The sequence below is a fragment of the Alosa sapidissima genome, chromosome 5, assembly GCF_018492685.1.
Source record: "Alosa sapidissima isolate fAloSap1 chromosome 5, fAloSap1.pri, whole genome shotgun sequence".
NCBI classification, from domain to species: domain Eukaryota; kingdom Metazoa; phylum Chordata; class Actinopteri; order Clupeiformes; family Clupeidae; genus Alosa; species Alosa sapidissima.
The window spans coordinates 27,799,413-27,826,154 of NC_055961.1; the positions used below are offsets into that span (position 1 = coordinate 27,799,413).

The 26,742-nt window shown below is 41.6% G+C and overlaps 1 protein-coding gene across 2 annotated transcripts in view; it reads left to right on the forward strand.

Moving 5' to 3' along the window:
- gbe1a (glucan (1,4-alpha-), branching enzyme 1a) overlaps positions 1–26,742 on the forward strand; it is a 58,016-nt gene that overhangs the window by 14,950 nt on the left and 16,324 nt on the right. For both annotated transcript variants that reach the window (XM_042092468.1, XM_042092469.1), the window contains exons 4-10: positions 7,490–7,615; positions 8,275–8,410; positions 10,046–10,136; positions 12,683–12,892; positions 24,901–25,016; positions 25,249–25,376; positions 25,801–25,899. In XM_042092468.1, the coding sequence (XP_041948402.1) occupies positions 7,490–7,615; positions 8,275–8,410; positions 10,046–10,136; positions 12,683–12,892; positions 24,901–25,016; positions 25,249–25,376; positions 25,801–25,899 (906 nt within the window). The remainder of the gene's footprint in view (positions 1–7,489; positions 7,616–8,274; positions 8,411–10,045; positions 10,137–12,682; positions 12,893–24,900; positions 25,017–25,248; positions 25,377–25,800; positions 25,900–26,742) is intronic.

Here is a 26,742-nt window from a genome sequence, read left to right on the forward strand (position 1 = left end):
AGATGAAGCCTCAAGACGATTGGCCTTCAGCTGTCCACCCTGTGCTGAAATGTCATTGAAACACGACTAAAACATTTCAGTTGGATTTAGAGTCTATTTTCCGGCCATTCCAAATTTTTGTCTGTGATAGATCCATTTTGTCTGCTATGGAAAGCTTGCAAATTGTAAGCCATGAGTTTTTAGGCAGTGAAGTGGTAATAGATATAGCCTCATGCCCCCGACATTTCACTGACTCTAAAAACCCTCCACTGGCTCTCTAGTGCACTGAGCTCCAGAATGGCAGAATTTGTCAAATGTGTCCCAAAAAAGTGATCAGGCAAAGCACATTATTTTAATGTGATTCAAATGAAACCACAAGGCATCATAGAAGAGTGAAATCCTTTAACAAAACATATCAATCAAGAAAATAATGACATGGGCCTGAAAAATCACGTCACGGTCACCACCCAGCAAACAATTTTTGGTTCGGGGAACATTCTACTTTCAGGAGAGGTAGGCCCACTGCTTGGGCTGCCTGCAAACGAGTCTTGCACAATAGCATGGTGTGAAATCTCATTTGTAGAAATATCAGCTTCTCTCACATCAAAAAAAAAGGTTGCAAAGATGTTGGCAACTCAGTATTATCAGAAGCTTCATCTGTGTTAACATTAACATCATTGTCTCTTACATCAGAAAACTCAGGGTTGTTAGGAATTGTGTCTGTGTTATGGCCCCAGTTGCTCCCTCAGCTCCTGTTCGCCTATAATACCACCATGTACCAGTCCACACAGCACTTCCCATACGAACTGATGTTCGGTCAGAAGCCACAGTTACCAGTCGATCACCTCGCCGAATACTGGAGGTGACCACAGGGACAGTCCACCGACTGATTGGGTGGTGCAACATCAAGAGTACCTGACTTCTGTCTATGCTAGTGCTAGGAGACACTTAGAAGAGTCTGCGGCATATCGTAGGCATGGTGGTCCTAACACTGTAGTCCTCTTCAAAGTGGTTGTATGCACATCCCACCTCACTGAGGCCAGGTGCAGGACAAAAAAGCTTATCAAGGAAAGAAGAGTAGTTGTCCGCACACTGCAATCATAACACATACAGTAAAGTTGCTAGGATACGGGGATGCTGGCGAGACACGCCGCTCCGTCTGACATCATGTTTTTGTTTGTTTTTATGTAATGTTCGTAATTTTATGTAATGTCAAGTTTTTTTTTGTATTGATTTGTCTAGTTAAATGTTTTCTCTCTTTATTTACGTTATTTTTGATAGTTTTCGTGTTATTCTCTTAGTCCTTTTTACTGCTTTCAAGTTGGCTGATGTTGTTAACGTCTGTCCATTGGGAGCTTGCTATGGCTAGCTTTTGCCCTGGGCCTCTTACATCCTTCAAATCCATCTGTGAGCCGGTGCTGCACTTCGCTGTCTGGTCGAGGGGATTTCTCGGGACAGCAGCTGGAGCTACTCTGCGAAAGATCTGCCGAGGCCGCCGAGCTGTTTCTGACCTGTGAGCTGCCATGCCAACTGGAGTCTGGATTGAGCAGACTAACGTTAACGTTAACGTTGAAGAACTCTGCATTACGGACCACGAAACTGTCGCTGTTACAGCAGCTAAGTCCACCGAGTTGCTGATCTACAAGATCGCTCACGACTTTCGGAATGGTTTGCTTCCAGTGATCTCCAGACTAACAAGGCCTAACGTTCACGTTATCTCCAGACTGCCAGTGAGTGTAAAGAACTTTGTTGGCGTTGCATCGGTTGTGGAAACACAGCTGTGCGCAGTTTCACGCGAAAATTGGACTCATTTTATTTTTATTTTTTATTTATTTTATTTATTAATTTGTTTGTTGTATGTCTTGGTGTCACGGGTACGCTGGCGACTACGCCGCTCCGTCCGGCATCTTTTGCGTTTTGTTATTTCTTAAATGTAGTTCTATGTCTTGGTGTCACGGGTACGCTGGCGACTACGCCGCTCCGTCCGCTATTGTCTTTGTTGGTGTAAGTGTCAATGACAATGTCTTATATATGGAGCGCTTTGGGTTGCACTCTGTGCATGTTAAATGCGCTATACAAATAAAACTGACTTGACTTGACTATAAGATCAGGCTGTATGGGGAAGAGGGCCCCCTTAAGACGTTCCACTCATAATACTGCCGGACAGCATTCAAACCCCTTCCACCTCCCACAGTCTATTTCACATGAGTTCTCTACTAGTGTAGCAGAAGTAAATATTCTCCCCATCCCCTTCAGGCCTTGGCAGTAGATAGGTGTGCTACCAGGACAGTGAACTTTAAAGCCAGGTGTGTATGTGGAAAGGCTGACCTGCAGCGCTGGCACACACGCCCACCCGTGGGTGGTGATCATATACGTAGCTTCCTCTCTGGGAGAACACAGCCGGTCATTTGATATTTTTGCTGCATGGGTGTTTGTGGTTGTTGTTGAAAGAACATGGCTTTATTCTTAATTCTAAGACTTCATTGCATCTCTCGCACGCCCGGCCTGTTGGCTGTGGATAACCCGTTGCTTTTAAAGAGAGCAAATGCACATGGTTTAGTGTCTGAGCAATGTTTTCCCTTGAGTTATTTGTTTTTTGTATTAGTTCAGGCTGTGAGAGGGCCATCCATGGTTTGTCTGTTTTGTTTGTACCTTATATTCTTTTGTTTGTTAATTTTGCCTACTGTTACTCAACTACCCATGCCTATGACACCTAGTGGTGTACTGTGTTGCCTGTACTATTATAGATTATTTCCAAGACAAATTTCTCTTAAGGTAGACAATAGAATGACATGGCAGGTCAAGGAAAGCATCAAGAAAAGCAAAGATTAAAAAATCGTTTTTGACATAGGCAACAAGGGTGGAGGTGTTTTACACTTTTCAGACACTCAAAGTTTGAAAACTATGGATATTGTTTTAGAACCAACAACCTTTCTACATTATCTGGGGGTTTTGTGTGCAAAAAGTGGAATTAATTGTCAAAAAACTAGAAGAAAATGTGAAAATCACTTTTCGGACTAGATATAATCGCTTATTTTAAAACATACAGAAAAAAAACACTAAAGATGGATTGTGAAAATTTGAAGACAAAAACATTCTTGTTCCTTAGACTCTATTAGCAAAATATGCAAAAAAAATCCCAAAGATAATTTGAATATGCAAGGTCTTCCCAACTGGCCTGCAGGACATTGGTCACTTGGTGTGAAAACATGCATACAGACTGCAGTGTATTTCTTAGTCCACAACTATGCACAGATACATTAGATTGTAATGCAATCATGGTCAGACTGTTGCCCACATTACAAGTATTCATTTAAGACCAAACATGAATGTATTTTTCACAACATACATTTACAGTGATTTCAGAGGTAACCATCAGAGTAGTTGCTCTGGTGGATTTGAGTTTTGCTGTATGCTAATTAGTTTAGCTTGGCCTCCTGTGTAGTGAAGGGAAGTCCTTTGATCAAAACACAAGCAGATTATAATTTCTCCTTTGACACAAATCTTAAGAGTTCAGAATATTTTCCTGTGGTCCAAGGCAGGCCCAGGATTGAGAACAGGGTGGCGAGAGCAGAGGCCAAATGGCCACTATATGCATGAGCGGGGGTGTTGGGAATCCTGGCCCACAGATGTAAATTGACTGCAAAAGGCATTTGGTTATGAAATTGTCTTTTCTGTTTCAAGAACGCAAAAAGTTGGCAAAAAGACTGGGCTTACAGTCCCCATTCAAAAGTTCACATACCCCTAGTTCTTAATGCGTATTGGCCCCTTTAACATCAATGACAGCTTGCAGTCTTTTGTGATGGTTGTGGACAAGTAACTTTTTATTTTCTCAGATGGTAGGGGGTGCCCATTCTTCTCAACAAAAAGCCCCCAGGTCCTGTAAATTCTTGGGTTGTCTTGCATGAACTGCACATTTGAGATGGCTGAAAGTGAAGTGAAGTGGCTCAATAATATTGAGGTCAGGCGACTGTGATGTCCACTCGAACCTTCACTTTTTTCTGTAGCCACTGAAGGGTCGACTTGGCCTTGGGGTCGTCGTCATGTTGGAAAGTCTAAATGCACAGCTTTTGGGCTGATGAGCGCAAATGCTTCATTCATCTTGCCATACTGCCAAATTTTGACTAAAATGCCAAATTTTGACTAAATTCCCTGTGCCTTGGTAGCTCACACTAGCCTGGTCCTAACAGACTCTCGTACGTACATTTCATTTGTACAGGGACTCTGGCCACTTTCCATTTCCAAGCGTTAACTTCCTTGAAGGCGGGTACTCTGTTGAAGTTTAAAACTCATGCTCAATGCTCAAAATAGCGCACAACCTCAACGTCATCGTTCTCAGCCAAAATACCTCCCCCAGACGACGTACTGAAGGAAAATGACAATTGAGCGGTAGTACGTAGGAGGGCGGAGCCAGGCTAAGCCCACACACCCACATGGGATTCACCTCCATGCTTCACGGTAGAGCTGGTGTACTTTTCATCATAGGCCTGGTGGACTCCTCTCCAAATGTAGCGTTTATGGTTTGGACCAAAAAGTTCTTGGTCTCATCACTCCAAATGACTTCTGTTCTGTTCCAGAAGTTCTGAAGCACGTCTAGGTGCTGTTTGGCATATTGTAAGCTTGCTGTTTAGTGGCATTAACGCAGTAATTGCCTTTTCTAGCAATCCGACCGTGCAGCCCATTTTTGTTCAAGTGCCTCCTTATTGTGGATCTTGAAGCAGTCGCACTACTTTCTCGCACTGAAGCCTGTATTTCAGCTGAAGTAGCTTGAGGGTTTTTCTTTGCATCCCGACCAATTTTCCTGGCAGTTGAGGCTGAAATCTTTGTTGGTCAGCCGGAGCGTGGCTTGGAATATTTAGGATGTGCTTTGACATGTATGCTTTATTCCCACTATAGGTGGGCACACTAGTAACACTCACAGTCAACCTAAATAAAAGATTTAAGATTGCTTAACCCAGCTGCTTAGAGTGTAAGTCTGAGGATTTTACTCTCATGATCCCAAAGTGTTGAAATAATCAAATATACTTGTCAAGGTGTGTATTTGACAGTATTGGCTAATACAGATGCAATATGGATACAATGTTGGATTGTGTCTTTATAGTAAACTTTAACATGTGCTGGTGGGTAGATGCAGTTAAATGTTAGATGAATACTGGTCAGTGAAGTTATGGCACACCGTTTAGGCTTATTTTGCCCAATTGTGTTGCACATCAATGTCTTCCCTGATGATGGCAGTTTAATGTACTGCTATCTGCTACTGTCTATTGTTCAACTGTGAGAAATGCAAGATACTGTATGTCTGCAAAATGCTCCATAGTTTTATGTATACTGAACTTGGATGGATACAGTACTCAAATAAATTATTTGTTTTAGCTTATATTGATTGAATAAATATTTTTTTGGCTACCGGTAATTATTTATTTCCTCAAATATTTTGAGTAAGTGTGACTGGTTGGATTTACAGTGAATATGCGATAATAAATGGCTCAATCTGACTACTATCCTTAAATAGAATAAAGGTTTTCTGCATGATCCATCATATTTTCCACAAACTGGCAAATATTTAGCAAATCCTGCCAGTACACTTGTATGCCCAACTGTATGTAGCTATGTTGTGTGTATGTAGCTATGCTACACAGTTGTGGGAGTACACAGATATGGTCATCAAGGTGCTCCTGCCTACAGACCTTTTAAGGTGGCATAACAAGTATTTGTCATGTTATAGAACATGCATTCTAGCAAAGGCTGTATCTGAAAGAGACATAGCTGTATAATGTATAGCCTACTGTATTAATGCATCTCATATCGGAGCACATGCATTCCACACACGCATATACATATGCACGCGCGCACACACACACACACATATACATACACACACACACACACACACACACATACGTATGTATACATGAATTTATGTATGTACGTATGTATTTCTTTTGGGGCAAACTGCTTTGAAGGCTGCATTTGAACTGCGGGGTGCATTAGAATGTCTCAGAATCACTCTGAGCAGTCAAGCGGTGAGAATGTGTCAGGTTGCTTCTGCTGAGCACAAGGCGTTACAAAAGTGCTGTCAGGTAGCGTGGTCGGGTGGGGGTGGGGGGGTCTTTGATGGAAGTAAAATCTAATTAGAGTTTTTGATGCTGTGCTGACATTGAAAAATGCCCAGCTTACTTCTTGTGCTCAACAGAAATTGGATCACGTATTCAGTCTAAATGAAAGTCATGGTAATTTGCTAACTGTTGAACTCTAGTTGCTTTTAGCATGCAATGTATACCTGCATATTCTGTGATGATGCAAGCAGAAGATAAATGTGCACATACAAATGGGCCATTTGTTTTTCAAAAGGCAAACATAACAGTGAAGACATGCTGATGAATCTAAAGACACCAAAAAAAAGAAACTCCACTAGCAGTTGAATTTTTCATCTGGTGATGTCAGGAGGTTACATAAAAATAATTGAATTGATATGGACTGCAATCATACATAGATGATCACTAAAATTTCTGTAGTGTTACGTGACCAAAATTAAATGTGACTTTTTGAATTGAGAGATCTGGTACTAAATTAAGTTTAGCTGCCATACTCATGGATTTCCTTCCAGTATCATGTAATGATTCACAGCCACCAGGCTTTCTTCAGAAAAAAAAAGTCCAAAGATTCAGCAACTGCTCGTCTTTTATTCGTCTGTTATTGAGTCGCAAAAGGGGTTTGCTTTCAATATTGCACCAAATATGATCTACCAGATGCCTCAACAACAAGGCCAAGATGCCCCAACCCTAGTTTATGTCTGCACATGTGTGTGAAGTCTGTGGGGGGACTAAGCGGAGCTTTCCCTAATAGTTACAACAATATCATGTCTTTACCGACAATGTTTGCTGTTATTTGCGCCTGTTTTGAAAATGGCCATGATGTATACAGATGATTCCTCCACCCGTGGTCGTCTCATTTCTTTTCCTGAGCCTAACATCCATCTGTGCGAGACATGACAATTTCTCCTTTTTTCCTCGGTGCGCCCACGCTTTAGCCACACATCCATAGGAGGTAGACTGCCGCTCGGCTCTCATTGATGTGCGCCAATCTTTAAGGCCTCCCTCGAGAGGCCGAGAACAGCAATTAAGCCATTCTCTCCACATGCCATGCCTCCCCTCCCTAATCTGACATCATCAGACATTGACCACCTCTGCGTGCGTCAAACAGTTGTCCAGATGAAACAGGGCATGTCCCTCACCTGCTGCCCATCGGTTTACCATGCTGACATGAGTCATATTTTTTGTTGTGAAGGCCTGCAACCAAAACTGTGTACTCTCTCAGAGTGAAGTTGTCGTGTAGTTAATTGGGTAACTAAAAGCAATGGGTGTGATTTGGGCTGGACATTTTGGTGGATTGTGGGACTCGTATGACTATTACTGAAAAAAAAAAGAATGGAGTCTTTATTGTAAACATTATTGTATAACTGAAAATAATTGTTCTGGTTTTCACTAATTTTACTCTCTTTTGTGTCCAGCTTGTTATATTAACCAAAGAGGGAGAATATGTATTCCGGATATCCCCCTGGGCCAAGTACGTCACAAAAAGGCTGGATTCCGTTACATATGATTGGATTCACTGGGATCCGATGCACCCTTACTTGGTAAGGTTAACAGTGGGGGACTATGGAATGCTTCAGAGAGTTCATAGAAATGAAGAGGAGTTACTAGTTGACAGTGTGATTGGCTTATTATGGATTCATTAATATCTCTGACAGTAAAAGGCACATGAGTGATCATTTCATTATGGTAAGTGAAGGTAAGGCAAATCAAAGGCTCCTGATGTGATGTGCCTGCTGGCTACTGGTGGTAAAAAGAAGGAAGAACGTATCATGCAATGAATGTTACATGACAACACATACAAGAAATCATAGAGAGGAAATCTACTGATTGAGCTTTCAAGATGAAGAGAGAGAGAGGTATGAGTCTAAATAGTAATATTATTATTTTTAATTTATGAATTTATCTATTCATTCATCTATATGTATGTCTGTACCTGCTTTGACAACACAAAACTCTTGTCATGTCAACGATGCACAAATATCACAAATGTTTGTGATTATTATTTGAATTGTGTTTCTGTTGTTCTGACTTCAAATTTGTACACATTTTTATCCTTTCTTAATGTGTGTATGTACGAGCTTGGGCAATAATGTCACTGTGACGTTCGTGCCAATAACGCTTTATTGAATTGAATTGAATGAACAGACTTATTTGTGAGAGAAATAGACCTGACAGTGCTTTCCTTATGGGTCATGTCCAGCACCAGCATGCCCGGCCCCAAAAGCCTCGCAGTCTTCGCATCTATGAGGCTCACGTGGGCATCGCCTCGTCCGAGCAGAAGATCGCCACCTACAAAAACTTCACACTCAACGTGCTTCCCCGCATTAAGGATTTGGGTGAGTTCTGGCGAGATCATTGGCCACATGACCTTAATTAATCTGTGAGATATACAGCCCTCCTGTGTGATCACCTGTTAGACCATTTTGTGTGTGTGTGTGTGTGTGCCATGCTTGGTGCCAGCCAGGTCTCCCAGCTGGCTCTTGTACATGATAGCTTGGCCATCGCAGGGCAGCTCCCCAGCACAGTAACAGGATTTCATACCTGTTACTCGACGTGTGTGTGTGTGTGTGTGTGTGCCACTTGGCCCTCAAAGCCCACTGGTTTCCCTCAACACCTGTGCATTTGGATGTGTATTTCTCTCTCTCTCTTTCTCCCTCTCTCTTTCTCAACAACATTTACTGTGACATGCATGTGTTAATTGAAATATCATTTAACACAATTGTTGTTATTGGTCAACCATGAGAAGACCTGATGTCCGGTGAGCGAATAGCTCAGAGCAGAGAGGTCATAGGGTAGTTGTGTGTCTGTTCTCCGGGTGTCCGGGTGTCCAGCATCCCGAGGAAATGCTGAATCCAGAATGCTGTGTTGTTTTGTTTGACCATGTTCATGCAAGACGTGGCGTGTGTGTGTGTGTGTGTGTGTGTGTGTGTGTGTGTGTGTGTGTGTGTGTGTGAGAACTATGACGCTGGTATTTAGCAGAGTTGTTTTGTTTCAAAGGCAAGAATGTGTTGGAGAATATCACATTTGATGAAGCACTGTTGATTTTGATTGTGACATCCCATTTGAGTACCATTAATAATTTGAAATCAAACTGTTTAACATGCATATTCATATACTATTATATGAACTGATATGTATCCTAATAGTTATATAGCACTAGCTTATACTTAATTGCAATATAGATTGTATAATGTATAATGCAAGTACAGTCAATATATAAACAGTGTGGAATTGGCCTGTATTTCCACATTCTTTCTCTTAAACTAGAAGACATTTCCCACCGAGTTTGGCAGGCCAGCATTGTAGATCAGGCAGGCAGTTGCAGTAAGTGGGTCATTGTTGGCCTCGGTGGTCATCCCCTCTGAGTCTCTGTGATATGCTTAAGGCTGTTCCCGCAGATGCTGTTGTCTTATTCTGTGGTTCAAACAGTTCTTATTCTCACAGACAGACCTGGCTATAACTGGATTGGTCACAAGGCTGAGCCCTTCAGGCCAGCTCCAGTAGAGAGGCTAGAAGGATAGGCTCTGAATTCTCTCTCTCTCTCTCTCTCTCCTCTCTCTCTCTCTCTCTCCTCTCTCTCTCTCTCTCTCCTCTCTCTCTCTCTCTCTCTCTCTCTCTCTCTCTCTCTCTCTCTCTCTCTCTCTCTCTCTCTTCTCTCTCTCTCTCTCTCTCTCTCTCTCTCTAATCCCTCAGATATCCATCTATCCATCCACCTATCTATCTGTATAGTGTATATATATTGTTACACTTACATTAAACCTGAATTGAAATCATTTAAGGAGCCCTTTTTACTTATTTTACTAACATCCCTTAACATTCTTGATGAGATTGAGTTTTTTGTTAATGATACTTCACCCACCTGGATGCAGTCACCTACATGAGTAAATCACTCACCTGGATGCAGTCACCTACACAAAAGCATTTCAAACAGCAGTGTCGTGTCCCTAATCCTATGCTTGTATCCTCGCAAGGCTACAACTGCATTCAGCTTATGGCAGTTATGGAGCATGCATATTATGCAAGCTTTGGGTACCAAGTCACCAACTTCTTCGCCGCCTCCAGGTAATATATTCAAACACTCATGATTGTTCCTATTATGCAGACAAAACAATTGAAATGACCTTGTGTTTCTTTTTATCAACTCAGTCTGGGTCTGCCGTGAATAATGGCGCTCAGTAATGCTTGTTTGTTTATTTTGTGGTTTGTTTTATAAGTCCCTGTGGTGTTCTTGTACTCCACAGCTCTGCAGATTCCATCTTCCTCCCATTTTAAATTTGTTTCTGGGGAGTATTTCAGAAATAAATCCCCTGAACCCTTAATCATAAGAATGACATCCTAAACATTATGGCAAATACCACATGCTGGTATGACATTTTATGACAAAACAGTGGCATGCTGCCATTATTGGTTATATAATGCATGAAACAACTAGCTGCTAACCTACTCACTGTTGGCATGCAGCATTAGTTTTCATACTTATGTCTTCAGGAAATGAGGTTGTCCATTGACTCCTTGTTTCACACTGCATTATCTGCTTGTACAAGAATCATTTAATTGAATGAGGCTCTATGTGGTCTACAGTAAAGTTCTTTCCTTTGCACACCTTTTGGTGTTTTAATCCTCCAACGTCGTCTTCCAGGCAGCTCTGCATGGAAGGCACTAGGATTAGGCAAGGGTTAGGGTTAGGTGCCTTGAAGTCGATGGTCGCAGCGCTGCCTTGAAGTCGACACGGTGGGGGCTTAAATCATCATCGAGCCCTTTGCACAGCCTCCACTAAACCTCTACAATGACACATACAGTAGGACAAATACATACATTTCTTGTACATCTTGAATCCCAGTGGCTCAGAGTAGAGGGGCACGCTAGCTAGCTCCCAGTAGCCTACAGTGGTAGCCGTATAAGAGATTATACTGGACAGCTCTCAATGGCCTAGAGTAGCATACTACACTGGACAGCTCTCGATGGCCTAGAGTAGCATACTACACTGGATAGCTCCCAGCTATGGCACTAAAGCCAGCTATGCGTTCAAACCTCCCTTGATACTTAGGCTTATAAAACTATCAAGGGCATGGATCCTTCCTGCTGTATCTGCCTCTATTAATCCTGAAATTGAGTATGACAGAGGTGTGGAAGAACGGCAGTAAACACAAAAGACTATATATCTCAAATGAACTCCCATGAAATAATATTGCGTATTTGGTTGGAAGAGTAAACATAGTTTGAGTTTTTTTTTTCTATCAGCTCTCTGGTAGCCCATTGGTCTGTCCCGGCCAGCCCTCACTGCCGGAGAAAGGCTAGATAAAGTGCAATGTATGCAGAGTAATTTCATCCATGATTGATCACTCAAAGACATTTAAAACCCAATCCTCTCTGGTTCGCGGAGGAAGCAGTAGGGGGATATTACCAGTGTATTTTCTCTCTCTCTCTCTCTTTCTTTCTTTCTTTCTTTCTTTCATCTATCTCTGTCCCTCTCTCTCTCCCTCTTTCTTTTATCTATCTCTGTCTCTCTCTTTCTCCCTTCATATCACTCTGTCTGTCTCCCCCTCTCTCTCTCTCTCTCTGTCTGTCTGTGTGTGTCTCTCTCTCTCTCTCTCTCTCTCTCTCCCTCTCTTTCTTTCTTTTATCTATCTCTGTCCCTCTCTCTCTCCCTCTCTTTCTTTTATCTATCTCTGTCTCTCTCTTTCTCCCTTCATATCACTCTGTCTGTCTCCCTCTCTCTCTCTCTCTCTCTCTCTCTGTCTGTCTGTCTCTCTCTCTCTCTCTCTCTCTCTCTCTCTCTCTTCCTCCGCCTCTCTGTGTTAAGAGAAAAGCATGCAATGAAAGCTGCAGGGGAGGTTTGATCATACCTTTTCTCCCTAGGTCTCCAATCCAGTTTTTTCTCCTGTGTGCGAGATTGAATATGTTTCCCAAATGCCTGTTGAATTTAGATTTTTTTTTTTTAAGTTTTGGTATTAACTGCTTAATACAGTTGAATCCATATTCTGAAGCATTTATTTATTTTGTTTTGCACAAGAGATCACAAAGTATGTGGTGCTATAGCACAGATGGCAGTGAAAAATAATGAGGACTAAAGTATTTTGTTTTTTTATCTCAGGGTTTTATGGTTGGTGTTATATGCCTATAAACTATTTAAGCACTTGTTTTATTATTTCATCAATCAGATTTTTCCATCTGTGCCTTATCTTCTACTCCCAGTATTTAGCACATTTTAGCGCATACACCTAGCCTGTTATCGTAATGCCAATACTACTGAGAAATGATTTACTATATGATTTCTTGGGACCCCTTGTGACTATACCCGCTTTAATCCCAGATCTTGAAACACTGTGGCTATAATCATAGATCCAGTGTAACACAATCCAGTGTATCGTTATTAGATATAACAGCAGTACACACATTATGAACCCAATCCTGTAATTATTCTGATCAGTCATCTGTTTCTCGTTGTTGATCTATATGTTATTTTACTAATGGCATACTTCTTATGAGCCAAGCAATATAAAGTGAGGTGTTAAATTCTGTGCAATATCCACCCATCCATTCTGATGCAGCTCTTCGTGTGTGTGTGTGTGTGTGTGTGTGTGTGTGTGTGTGTTTTTGCCCCTCAGTCGCTTTGGGACTCCTGAGGACCTGAAGAGGCTGGTGGACACTGCCCACTCCCTGGGCCTGGCCGTCGTTCTGGACGTGGTCCACAGTCACGCCTCCAGCAATACAGACGACGGCCTCAACCAGTTCGACGGCACTGACTCGTGCTTCTTCCACTCCGGGTCGCGGGGCAAGCACTCACACTGGGGCAGCCGCCTCTTCAACTACTCCAGGTGAGAGAGACGGCCGGACAGTGTACTTCTTCTGCCTTAATCTGGGGACGTTTTCTATTACCTTTCTATTACGAAACATTATGCTTATGGCCTTTAGGGCAACAAAGTTTCCCTCGTCATCTCTTGTAATCGCTTCCTATGGTTCTTATATAGTCCTTAGCCAATTTCACAGGTTCTAATTCAACCCTCTCAATCTTCAGGAAACAGCTGAAAACCCTACCTGATATGCTTTTATCAAATATGGCTAACAGCTGGTCTCCGCTCTTCCTGTATATCTGGTAGCACCTGTTGTTTGGTCAAACCCTCTCGGATGGTTCCGTGGATGGCAAAAGGTCTGGTCTTTCTTCAGGGCCTGAAGAAATAAACCAGCATATATTTGTCTTCATTGGAAGCTTAAAAAATTGCTCACATTAAGTTGTCATCTAGAACAATAGAGCAATACTAGAGTATTCTACTATCGTGTAGTCATGGACAAAAAAAATTAAATCTGCCAGTGCCACCACTTCGTGACGTCTTAATCTAGACGTGTCTCTTATATGCTCATGATGTGTTGGAATGCGTTGCCAGTTTCAGCTGAAGATCTGACTCTTTTGTGATCATCTCTGCACCTGACACGCTTTTATCCCCCTGCTTAAAAAAATGAGTCTTTCTCTTACAGTTTCACTACCTTTCAACTTCATAGCCTCCTGGGTCTTCCGTCTGGTGAGAGTGAGGTGTGATTTTATGGCACTTTTCTTTTTATGTTTCTTTCTATGAACTTTAAATTCCTTGAGTTCTATCTCAGTTTTACAGTGACCTCGGATAATAAAAAAAAAACACTGCCAAATTCATAAATGAAAAAGAAGTTCATGAACTGCAGCACTTATCTATGATATAAAGTCACTAGACTGCCTTTATAAAGTTACTGCATATAGAAGTTTCCTGAAGAACAGAAGTTCACCTTAACTGGAACGATTCTCGGAGTCTATTTTATGGTGTTGTTTCAAAATCAATTTGCCCTCAACTACACAGCTGATAGATCACACCACCATTAGAGTGTTTGTACCTCCAGCCCAGCTTCTCCTTAATGAGACCATTAACGACGGGGAAGACGAAAAAGAAGTGCAACAACCCCGTAGGAGGACAGGCATTGCCTCACCAACAACAATCCATGTTGAGTCTTTCATCCGAGGTCCGTGGGTGGTCACTGCTGTATCGCCGTGATGAGTCTCGCGTATGCACTTGAAAAGAGGAGCGTGTGACGGGAACGCTTTGTGTCCACGCCCGTCTCTGCCCTGCTGTTAGTGTGTGCCGTCGGCCTCGTGATGTGGAGCCGCGTCGCGAAATGAGTGACTCCCTTTGTGATTGCTCAGGTGTCACTCAAACTCAATTAATGGGCCCTTGCATTGTTATTGTTATCGTCGGCAGTATCGCAGCTGCCATACTCTCTCTGCGTCTGCGTCTCTCTCTCTTTCAAATCACCTGATTATTCTTCAGGGTTTCCCAGAGAGGCATTCACATTCATTAGTGCTGGGATGGACGTCTGTAGGAACTGGCACCTCTGTCATCAGCTCTATAGCCTATGGAGCTGTGGATCCAGGTGATGGACAGTTTAATGGCAAACACTCCTGCCATGTCTGATGCTCCTCAACTCTGATTTAAAGGCCTGCATTAGTGTCTGTCACTGAGATTGTGACAGGTCCTAATAGAAGAAAAATAATTTATTAAGCTTAGTTCACAACACCTACTGTACTATGAAACCCTGTTACATTGGTTGACTCTAAGTTGATAGTTCCAGTAAGAAGCAGCATTTGATCTTCTGAATCTCATCATTGATGATGCTGAATGATGCTGATTGTTTTGGACAGACATTTTTTTCCTATTCAGAGCGCCAAAACTAATTGCGGCTATACTTTAGATATGAGGTAATTAGCTATGCAGTACATCTCATAAACAAAGTCTACGCATCAATGAAATGAAACAACGAAAGCGTTCAAAGTGTTTTCATGTAATTTGTTTGTTTATGTATGAATTCCCTTTTTTGTCTGTTAATCTGTATTTCAGATTTGCTTTTTGAAGGCTTTGTTATTTTTTGTTTTCCTTTTGGTGTTTGTGGAGACAATTATTTTTTGCGACCGCCGGAAATGGAGTTGAGTGGCTGTATTGTTTTGATTGGTGTCTGCGGAGGCTTTCATCTGCGCCCGGCTGCTGATGCGGCTGAGGCCGACGACGCCTCTGTGCTGTAAATGAGACTTGCTGATTGGCCGTGGGTCTTGCCTTTGTTGCCCTTGATGATGAACAGGGGCACCCCCCCTTCTCTCCTCCTACCCTCCTTCCCTTTCTCCTCCCTCTCCTTTCTCTCTCTCTGTCTCTCTAACAGCATCCCCCCACTCTATCTCTCACCTCCTCGTGCTCTCTCTCTCATGTCCATTGAAGATACAAACACGCACGCTATCCTGTTGATTTACTGGGCAGAAACAGAAAACATAGATTCTGTTGCTCTCACTCTCACTCTCTCTCACTCACTCACTCACTCACTCACTCACTCACTCACTCACTCACTCACTCACCCATACATACACACACACATTTACTATCTCTTGCTTATGTCAATCATTCCCCCACTTGGACAAATTGGCTACAGATGCAGGGGACTACAGTGACTTCTCTATCGCCTTTCATATGAGGCCACACTCTTAATGACCATTGGTAGCTGCTCTCAGAGTCCACAGAGTCATAATTAAGAGAGTCTCTAATAACTAGCTGATCAGAAGTTCACATAACAGTCCTTATGTGATGAACATGTTTTTTATTTAATTTTAATTAGTCGTAGATCAAGGTAGGCAGAAATATACAAACAAATCCAACTTCACTTGTATATAAACTGCTTTTTGCAGCGGGAAATGCTTTATAGTAATACACATCTGGATCACTGCCTGATAGTTGTGTTCTGATGAGGTTAAAACAAAAGTACAAAGCGAAAGGAATCAAATATCCAAGGGTCAAAGTTTATGTTGGAATTCGGCAACAAGTCTCTCTATGGAAACACAATTGATTCATCGAACACCCTGAGATTTACGTGTGTGTGTGTACGTGTGTGTGTACGTGTCCGCGTGCATGTGTTTGTGTGTACGGCTACTGGTGAACAAAAACAATCTTGTTATCCTTGATCTAAGGAGTAAGTCATTGCAGCATGAATTCTGTCACTTCCCTTCAAACTGATTGTGTACTCTGTCAGAATGCCGCTGGGTAATGGCGAAGCTGGGCTCCAGTAGCGGTTTGATGTTAATTGCCGTTCTCTAATGAGAGGGTTGTTTTTTCCACGCGCCCCTTCGAGTGCAAACACACATTCAAAACAAAGTGGAAAGATTTCATTGCCATCCCACGTTTTTTTTTTCTTCTCTGGACTGAAGATACTTCACAGAGTGTGTTGCACTGAACATGCTGTTCTGACCCTTTCCATCAGTGTTAGACATGAAACAAATGCAAACCCTGCTGCAGCAAAGCTATATATTACTTGATTCTGTCCTTCAAAACTTTGCAGAAAGTTTTGTTTTTTTCTTTTGCATTATTTGACATGATTGGGTCTGGCGTAATGGGGTAAAGGACCACACACCTGTACAAGTTATAAATCCAAGCAGAAACAATAGAGAAGGGAGACGACACATTTTAAACAGCTTTTTAAAATGGCTATTTAAGCAGCAGGATGGGTTTAGACATAAGTAAAGCAGAGCCGTGGTAGTGTAGTTGCTAAGGAACAACAGGAAGTTGTAGGTTCCATTCCCAACTGCCACTGGTGTGCCCATGAGCAAGACGCTTAGCCCGGTATTGCTCCAGGAGGACATAAAAATATACAGAAACACATACATATACAGTATACATACATACATAGACACACAGTGAGCCTGAAGTGATATTTCCTCTATTGCCACGGGTCTCAACAGAGGTACACCCTGATTTACAGTAAGGGTCTATCCAATGTAGAAATTAATCACACATCACACACACACACACACACACCATCCTTCTCACCTCTATTCCTGTTTGGGTGTTATAGTCATAGTCACAGAGATGCAGTACACTGGGATTCTCATCATATCATGTTATCTGTCACTCATTTCCATACCGTTCCTAGCTTTCCCTGCGGCAGGGAAGACCATCTGTTTTAGGTATGTTTATATACAGTATCAACACGTTGGTTTGTCACAGATGGGTGGAGTGGGGTGATTTTGCATAGAGGTATCGCGGTATTTCACAAATAATTGCATGTACCCAAAATGTTTATTATCAATACATTTTGTCCCTCTGATGGAGAGAATTGCTAACTAAATATTGACATTCTACAACTGTATTTCCACTGCATAGTAAGGGAAGTGTGATGCCAGCATTCTTATCTTGTATAGAAATATGTATTCCAGGTCGTACTTTGTCAGAATATGTTGTAATTATGTTAACAACAACAGCAATGTGAACAATAAGGAATGATTACTAGCAATAATGAGGAACTGTACATTTTACACATTTTGCAAAGCACAAGCAATGAAATCATTGGAGTATCCTAAGCAGCCATTAAAACCAACACTTGAGCTCTTTTGACATGTAAAGGAGCTCAACCCATTAAGCAGTCCAGCAGATCTAATTTAACTGGGTCTAATTGAGTCTCCATGGACCAAAGGGTCTTGTTTGTCCAGTGATATCCCACTTAAGGAGTGTGTGTTTGGGAGTGTGTGTTGCATGTTTATGTATGAATGTGTTTTGAACTCTCTGGAATCTATCTATCTATTTTTACATTTTTTATGTACATGATTAATGGGCTTTTGAAAGTGTGTGTGTGTGTGTTCGAGAGAGAGAGAGAGAGAGTGTGTGTGTGTGTGTGTGTGTGTGTGTGTGAGAGAGAGAGTGAGAATAAGTGTGTAGATCACTGTGTGGTCAGGAAGGCTCTGACTGACCGCCTAAGCCTCTGGGCCATCCCGCAAGTCTTATTGATTGTCACTGATGCCAACTGCTCTGAAGCCCATGATGATTGCAACACAACCCAACACACGCACACATGCTCTCCCGAACACACACACACACGCTCACCCCAACACACACACACACACACACACAGAAAGCCTTGGCTCTAAGATAAGCACCAGTGAGGGGGCCAGATGATCTTCTCTTCAGGGGGGTCGGTTATCACACTGTGGGTTCGCTGTCAGACCTCCGGCCCTCACTGCAGGACACACACACACACTCACACACACCAGGGCCTCCATCTTCAGTCCAGAGGGAAAGTGGGGGTAATCTCAAATCACAGCACACTGGGCCAATGTCTCTAATCAATTATTGATGCAACAGATGAAAGTTTGTGGGTTTTTTTTTTTTTTGTATTCTTCTTCAGAAAAGGGTTTCATAGCTCTACGGACAGCAGTGGACCCAGCAGAGTTAGACTGGCAATCAAAAGAATCCCAGATGGTCACTTGATGTTGGACAAGGCACTTCATCTCCGTGGTCTGAGTCCACCCGCTGTAAAATGGGCATCAGCTTTGGCTGGGGGTCACCTGCGATGGACTGGTGTCCCATCTAGGGGGAGTCCATGTCTCTTTTCCGTTTAGCACCACAGAAATTTGACACAGACACGGGTCCTATTAGACCCCATTGGCTAGGAAAGAGTTAACATAGTTGGTGATGCGATGGGCCCCTTGTATCTTGTTGCTGTGACTCACCAACTCTCATTGAAAATGAACAGTAGCTGGTCACCTTTTTCTCTCCTGTGTCACTAGATGGACACAACAAACCACTCTTGGTCTATGATAGGGAGTTAAGGGCCATACCATTACAAATAAAGCAGGTGTAAGAAGGCCATTCTTCTATCTTCAGTGTTACTTTTTAGGAGATCTTGATTGTCTTACTGCTATGGATACTTGAAAACAATTATACCGCCGTACTACTGCTGGTCACATCTAGCGCATCAACGGGAGAGGACCAAATCCAGTAAGAGAGAGAGTTCACCGGAGCGACAAAGATGTAGAATTTAAGTACTTTTTATTATTAAGGTGCCAACATAAGGACTAACATTTCGACGTGTGCCACATATATTTGACTCTGATGAAGACGTGGCACACGTCGAAACGTTAGTCCTTATGTTGGCACCTTAAATAATAAAAAGTACTTAAATTCTACATCTTTGTCGCTCCGGTGAACTCTCTCTCTCTTGCTATGGATACTACTCAGCATATGAATCCATGCAATGCCCTTCATTTATTTAACAGTCATGGAATGATGTAATATTGAGCAAAACATGTCATTAGCAACCCTACGACAGAAACGCTAGAAATTTGAATATGTATATATGAATTTTTAATTCCGCTTCATTTAACAAAGAGTCAACTACTGGAATGCAAGATGATCATGCTTTGATTCATGGAAAATATTTCCCCACGTATAGTAGCCTACCGAAACATCCAGTAAATACTGGTATTAGACTGGTAAGTTGTATGCATACTGTATATTCAGATTGATACTGCTGCAGACTATTAATGCAATTCTGTGAAGACGGCAGTAAAGTCTGTGACACCTGCATTATAACCAGCCTGCTTGAGGGAGCATCTGTGAAGGATCAGTGCTGAAGAGGAGATATGAACAGGGGAAGGCTGGGGGCTGAGATGAGGGAGGGTGGGGGGGGGGGGGTGATATGGGAGGACAGATGAATGCTGGGAGTCATGCCTTAGGCCAAACAACAGGAGCTGCAATGCCTTATGGGTATTTTGAGAAGCTGACAAATACTGCGGGGAAACTTGAGAACTGTGGAATGTCTTTGGGAGAGGAAACTGACAGGAAAAGAGAAGAATCCGGCGATGGTGCATCTGCCACTGTCCCAGATGGCCATGTGTACTGAGGCTGCATGGAGCCAGCTGAAGTTGTGTTTGGTTAGAGCGACCCAAGTTGAAATTGCTGGCCTTGGCTGACCAGATCCCCTATGATGAGAATGGAAAGCTAAGACCCGGAATGCTGATGAGTGCAACAGGCTCTGTATTAGAAAGTCAAAAACTAGTATGCATCGCACACTGGAGGGTATATTTTGCTGACGACTTTTGGCATGAACAACGCGTTTCGCAGTTTGCTTCATCAGGTTCACATTCCAGGTTCATGTTCCAGGTTCACAGGTTCTGTATTGGTTTTGTACTGCACAAACTTTGCATGGCGGCAGCAAGCGTTCTCGTAGAATACAGAACAGATGAGTGCCATCACCTACAGTAAGTGAATGCATGTACTGTACAGGTGTGAGTGAACACATTCATTTCCAGTGCCAAAGCTGACTGACAGGCTTTGTGATGGCTAGGAATATGTTCTGTGTGTGTGTGTGTCTGTGTGTACGTGCCTGTGTGCATATCAGTGTGTCGCGCAGGCGCACATGTGTGCGTGTGTATGTGTGTGTGCGTATGTGTGTGTGTGCATACAGTACCCTCCAGAATTATTGGCACCACTGCTAAAGTTGACTAAAAACCGGTATAAAAAACAATCTGTTGATTTATTTATTGTTTATCCTAATAAAAATGAGGAAAATTCCAACCTAAAGGGAAGCAAATTTATTTTGAGAAAAAGGAAAATCTCATAAAGAAATAAATATTTTTAACAAATACACATCGCTCACAATTATTGGCACCCCTGCTTGTACTGTAATACCTTCTTAAGCCTCCCTTTGCCAATAAAACAGCTTGTAATATTCTCCTATGACACCCCATAAAGTTGGAGAATACAAAACAAGGGATATTGCATTCTCCTCTTTGACTCACCCCGCTTTTTTCTTATGGAGTTTAGATCAGGGGATTGAGATGGCAATGTCCAAAGCTTGGTTTTGTGTTCAGCAAACAATATTTGCTTTGATCTGGACATTTGTTTTGGTTCATTGACCTGATGAATGATCCAATCATGTCCAACTTTTAGTGTCTTGGCAGAGATTGACAGATGAAATTCAATTCAAAATGAGAGATGATTTTGAAAATGTTCAGGTTTTCTTGGTGTTCATGATACCATGCACCTTATTTAGGTTCCCAAGGCCTTTGGAAATAAAAACAGTCCCACAATAGCACAGCCCCTCCAACATACCTTTTTCTGTAACTCTGATTACAGAAAAAGGTATGGTGGAGGTATTTCTGATACCTTTTTCTGTAACTCTCCAACAGTGGTTCTTATGGAATTTCTTCCCTATCTTACCATTCTCCATACTGTACGTGGGGGCAAGATAACCATGGGTCCTTGTCCACGCATGTTTGTTGCATTTACAGATAATTGCATTTCCAGATAATCCAAAAGACATTTTTAATCATTGTTTTAACTGTAAATATAGGCATTTTCAACAAAGTGCCTAGTTGTCATAGATATTCTCTGACAAATGTCAACACACTTTCTTTTTATTTAGATTTAGTGTATTCTCTTGTCTTTCCCATGTGGAAAAATGTACGACGGAGTATTAGGGCCACACATGAAGAAAAAAATATTTTTTGCCTTGACGAGATTAAACTCGACATGTCGACATTAAACTCGACATTTCGAGAATAAAGTTGAAATATCATGTCGACTTTAATCTCGACGTGTCGACATTAAACTCAACATTTTGAGAATAAAGTTAGTTTGGAGAGAGAACGACCGCTCGGGACGATTGAAAGGGAGGACGAATGAAACATTGCAGTTTTCTTCGAGTGCAACAATGATTAGACATAGACATAGGCCTACATCCTGTGGACAAACAGAGAACATATTAACCTCCGTTGCTCAGCCAAATACTTTCCTGTTATCACGGAGTTACAGGCGATAAATGCGATGGTCAAAAGTAAACGTCATACGGTTTATTTATTTATTGTAGGCCTATTATTAAAGAGTGTTTTTCATCTAAAGGTTCAACTTCATGCTTATGCACTAGAGTAGGTATACTAAGTGCTCTCCCCAATCCCAGACTTTCACATTGCATGTTTGTTTGTAATGGATGCAAAACAGCCTATTGCTGAATGTCTATGGAGGGACGAATGAAGCTGCCTCCCGACCAGGCAACCCCATTCTAAGTAAATGCACACATATTCCCTCATGGGATCAAAAGAGTATACTTATACATATCTGTGTTTATAGCCTCCTATGCAGGTGAGACATGGAAAAGCAGTTTTAGAAAAATGAGTTCCATGTTAACCTATGGAGAATGACGGCCTGTGGGTCCTGAAGGGCAGTTATTTGGATGTGCGGTGGCCTTACCCACGTAAAACAGAGTGAAATAACATTTTGTAGCCTACTATAGAAACATTATATCATAGGAAACATGTATTATTCTAGCTATATAATAGTGCATGGTATAGGCCTAACCGCGAGATACAGCGCTTCACGATGACTGCAATGAGTTAAAAGAAGACGCAATCTATCTGAATATCTGCAATCTATCACCTATTTGAAGTAGGCCTATTATTCATGCCACATATTGTGTGTTAGTGTAGGCTACATAGCTTAAACTGTAGGCTATGTTTAAACTGTATTTCGAGTTTAATGTCGGCATGTCCACTTTAAAGTTAACATGACATTTCAACTTTATTCTCGAAATGTCGACTTTAAAGTCAACATGTCGAGTTTAATCTCGCCATGGCAAAAAAAAATTTTTCTTCATGTGTGTCCCTAATACTCCGTCGTAAAAATGACTAGAGAATTTAGTCTGTGTAACTTTATTTTCATACCATAGTGAAAAAGAAAGTCATGAACTACTTCTGAAAGTTCAGACACTCTGATTAACTTAAATAAATTGAGTTAATCAGATTGATTGACTTAAATAAATAAATTTAAATAAATAGGAAAATGCTTCTGTTTTGTATATAAGATTTTTCAGGGGTGCCAATAATTGTGAGCAACGTGTTTTAGTTAAAAATATTTATTTCTTTATGAGATTTTCCTTTTTCTCAAAATAAATTTGCTTCATTTCATTTAATATTTTTTTCATTGTGAGATTACAATAAATCACCAACAGATTGTTTTTAATACCAGTTTTTAGTCTACTTTAGCAGAGGTGCCAATAATTCTGGAGGGTGTACAGTATGTGTGTGTACGTATGTGTGTGTGTGCGTATGTGTGTGTACTGTATGACTCATTGACAAGCTGTAATGTGCTGTGTACCCTTGGCAGTTGGTGTTCCTCTCAGGATTGCATATATTTGTCCACGGTGACGAAAGGTGACTGTGTATTTATTCAGAGTGCATTCATCCTGCAGTGTGGGATCTTTAGGCTTGCTTTGGAGTTGGAAAAAGAAAGACAGAGTACCATCTGCCACACTGTTAGTCAAGAAAACAAACTGTGGGTGCTGCTTCCAATGACTGCCCAGTCAGTAATGGGAGGTCATGTATAAATGTGGAATACCTGGGTCTCACAAAGCATCTCTTTGTGCAGTTGTTCTTCATATGTTCTGCACAAGACCAGTGTTGGGAAAGTTACTGAAAATTAGTAATTAGCTACAGTTACTAGTTACTTCTTTCAAAAGTAATTGAATTACTTTACCAATTACTGTATATCAAAAGTAATTAGTTACTAGAGAAAGTAACTTTTGAGTTACTTTTAAGTCTGCTTTTAAAATGTCAATATGAACAGTACCGAAGTCACACAATAAACCTAATTTTTAGACCTATTTATTGTAGTTTCAACGGGCCTTCAAATCAATAGCCTTGTGCATGAGTTCTCAAACTTTTTCCGACCACAAAACATTCTACAATGCATGAAGGCTTCCCTGACCTTGTTTTGTGCCACCCTCACCATCTAGGTGGTTTGATAGATATGTACAGCACACTGCCTACTGCTTGCCTTCTACTACTGCATGGTGGTGCACTGACACTGAATTCTGCAATATAGTAAGTTATTATTATCATTATTATTGCAATCCTTCTGTAGGCTACATGGAATGAGTTCAATGGGATGTAATGTGAAACAATGTTAAATGGCTTATTTTCAAAGCAGTTATTGTCTGCTCACACACACATACAACCTTAGGTTATCCTCATCCTGCTTTGAACACAGTTGTATTTTATATAGCATTTTAAGGACCACCAGTTTGGGAAAAGCCTGCGCTTCACAAGTGCTGACCTACCGAAATAAGTTCTGATGTACATCCGAGGGTTTGGGGTTGTCGCGCACTATGCAGAAGGTTACTCTTCGGCTGATAAGGTGTTCCAGAGAGAAGTTGCATGTTCTGTCGCAGACAAATGAATCCATAACACCACGGACGTCAATTCCGATGTAAACATACTGTGCGAATAACTCAAGTCGCTGTAGTATGTACGGTAGGCTATTTGGAGGTTTCTTTATCTGGTAAGTGAAATCTGCATTTTCCTCTCGAGTTAAACGTGTGCTTGCTTGTGCCAAGGCTATATATAGGCTACTGTATGTAGGCCTATTGGTGTTGTGGCGTGGCTATGTTAATGAGAAATTGATATAACGAAGCTTTTGCACAATAGGCGAAAAAGAGCAGAGATAAAATAAACAACAATGCGCTTTTACTGTAGGCTAGTGGAGCTTACGAGATGGAAACAAAAGGGAAAAGTCTTTTAAGATGCCCATTTAAATTGTAGCCTAATGCACTCGTGTGTGTTTTAGCATAAATACGAAATAAGGAGGAATGTGAGGAGGCTCCTATTAAATGTAAAGAATGCATCTGCAATCTAAACATGTACACAATCGCTGGAAACACAGCTAATGTCGGGAGACGTTAGATCAGAAGCAGCAAATGTGCATCTGTCATCTTGTCTGCAGTCGTTCATTCAAGATCAACAGAGTAACGCAAATAACGAACTCTTTGAAATTTCAGTAATTGTAATTGCGTTACTTGATTTACAAAAATACTTCGTTACATGCTCGTTACCACTAAAAGTAGTGGAATTAAAGTAACACGTTACTTTGTAACGCATTACTCCCAACACAGCACAAGACTGATGAACTTGTAAGGTCAGTGTTCTCTGTTATCTGCATTAGCAGTGTGATGATGTTTGTAAGGGCAGTATTGTGTTTTTTTTTTTTTTGTGTAACAGCTGGGAGGTCTTCCGTTTCCTGCTGTCAAACCTACGCTGGTGGATGGAGGAGTACCGCTTTGATGGCTTCCGCTTCGATGGAGTCACATCCATGCTGTACCACCATCATGGAATGGGTACGTCTGTCTCCACTTTCCAGAACAGAAAGCTGTCATCATTTGATTAATTCAATCAACCTAATAAACATTAAATTCATGTGTAACCATTCTCTCCCAGGTGTTAGATAATAGTCAAACTAATACATTAAACTGTGTAGCCGAACTAAATACATTCAACTCAATCCTATACTTTTGCATTATAGAGAAGAACAACACTGAATGTTGTTATAGCATGATTTCGTTGACACAGGCATGTCATTTGGTGGAGGCTACAGTGAATATTTCGGCATGCATGTGGATGAGGACGCAGTGGTGCACCTGATGGTGTCCAATCATGTCCTCCACACTCTCTACCCAGAATGCATCACCATCGCAGAGGTATGCAGAGAGAGAGAGATAGAGAGGGAATGAAAGTGTGTGTGTGTGGGGGGGGGCAGAAATGTGATGAATTACTATCCTGTATAAGGCCTACAAGACACCAGCCTTTTCATCACACAATCATGTCTTTAATCAAAGAGCGAGGGGGGGGGGGGGCACCAATTTCTACAAAAAATACTGTAAGATGTTGGATGAACTGCATCAGCTGAGGTTTGGAGGTAGCTAAGTCCAGGCTCAGACTCAGTAGTGGCACACCCACATCTTACTATAAGTACCCTTTTAATTATCATCTTTTACATTCCCAAAAAATCTTTTATCTGAGTAGGATTCTAACTTGCACCTGATGTTTGATGCTTGCTGATCTGCAGCACTCTGTCATTATGTTTGTCGTCTCCCTCCCTCCCTCTCCTCTCCTCTGTGCCAGGACGTGTCTGGCATGCCAGGCCTGTGCAGACCCATCACTAAGGGAGGCCTGGGCTTTGATTACCGGCTGGCCATGGCCGTGCCAGATAAGTGGATCCAGGTGAGGCTCCTGAACCGAGCTTTACCCCCAGAGCCGTTACCCCTTGGGCACGTGCAGTTTCTATGACCGGATATGAGCTTGTACCACAGTTCTGTTTACAGATTCTTTTCAAAACGGCAGCGCTCTTCACTCTCCTTTTAGGACTCAGGAAAAAATCAAACTAAACTCAAATAGAGTAAGCAATAGAAAAACAAAGAGTAAACAAACATCAGGGCATACTTAGGGGCGGTTAACTTGCACTGTTTACATAAGTGCAAATACAGTATAAATATGTAATTATAGTCTTTTTGTGGGTTTACATCCTGTATTTGATGTTGTAGAGTCCCAGAGAAGATCTCTATAAACAGCACCCTCCTAAAAAAACAGTGGGCTCTCCAAAGACCAAATGTGGTATTACGAATCAGTCCCCGTTTATCTTGGTAGGATGAAAATGTGAAACAGTGAACTCTGTTTCTGCTTGATATCTCAGGAGGACGTAAAGCCAGTTGCATCATCTCGTGATGAAGTCTGTATGTAACACTAGAGAAACTACACAAATGTTCAGCCTTTTTCTTTGAAATAGAGGACCCTTTGTGTCTTCTTTTCCAAATTAAATCTTATAATACTGCATGCTTTAATGCATTATCTGGTCTTTATCTGGTCTTTATAATCCAGAAGATTTGGGAGATGGGATACATTAAGCAATTATGTGTAATTAAGAGCAAAGCTGAATGGGAAGATTACTATTATTTTCTCATAGTCTGAAAACTTCTCCATGTAGTTATGCAGTAAGTCCACCGTCTTACTTTAACGTCAGTCTCTGTTCTACTGTCGGAGGGATATAGACATGACTTCATTTCTCAC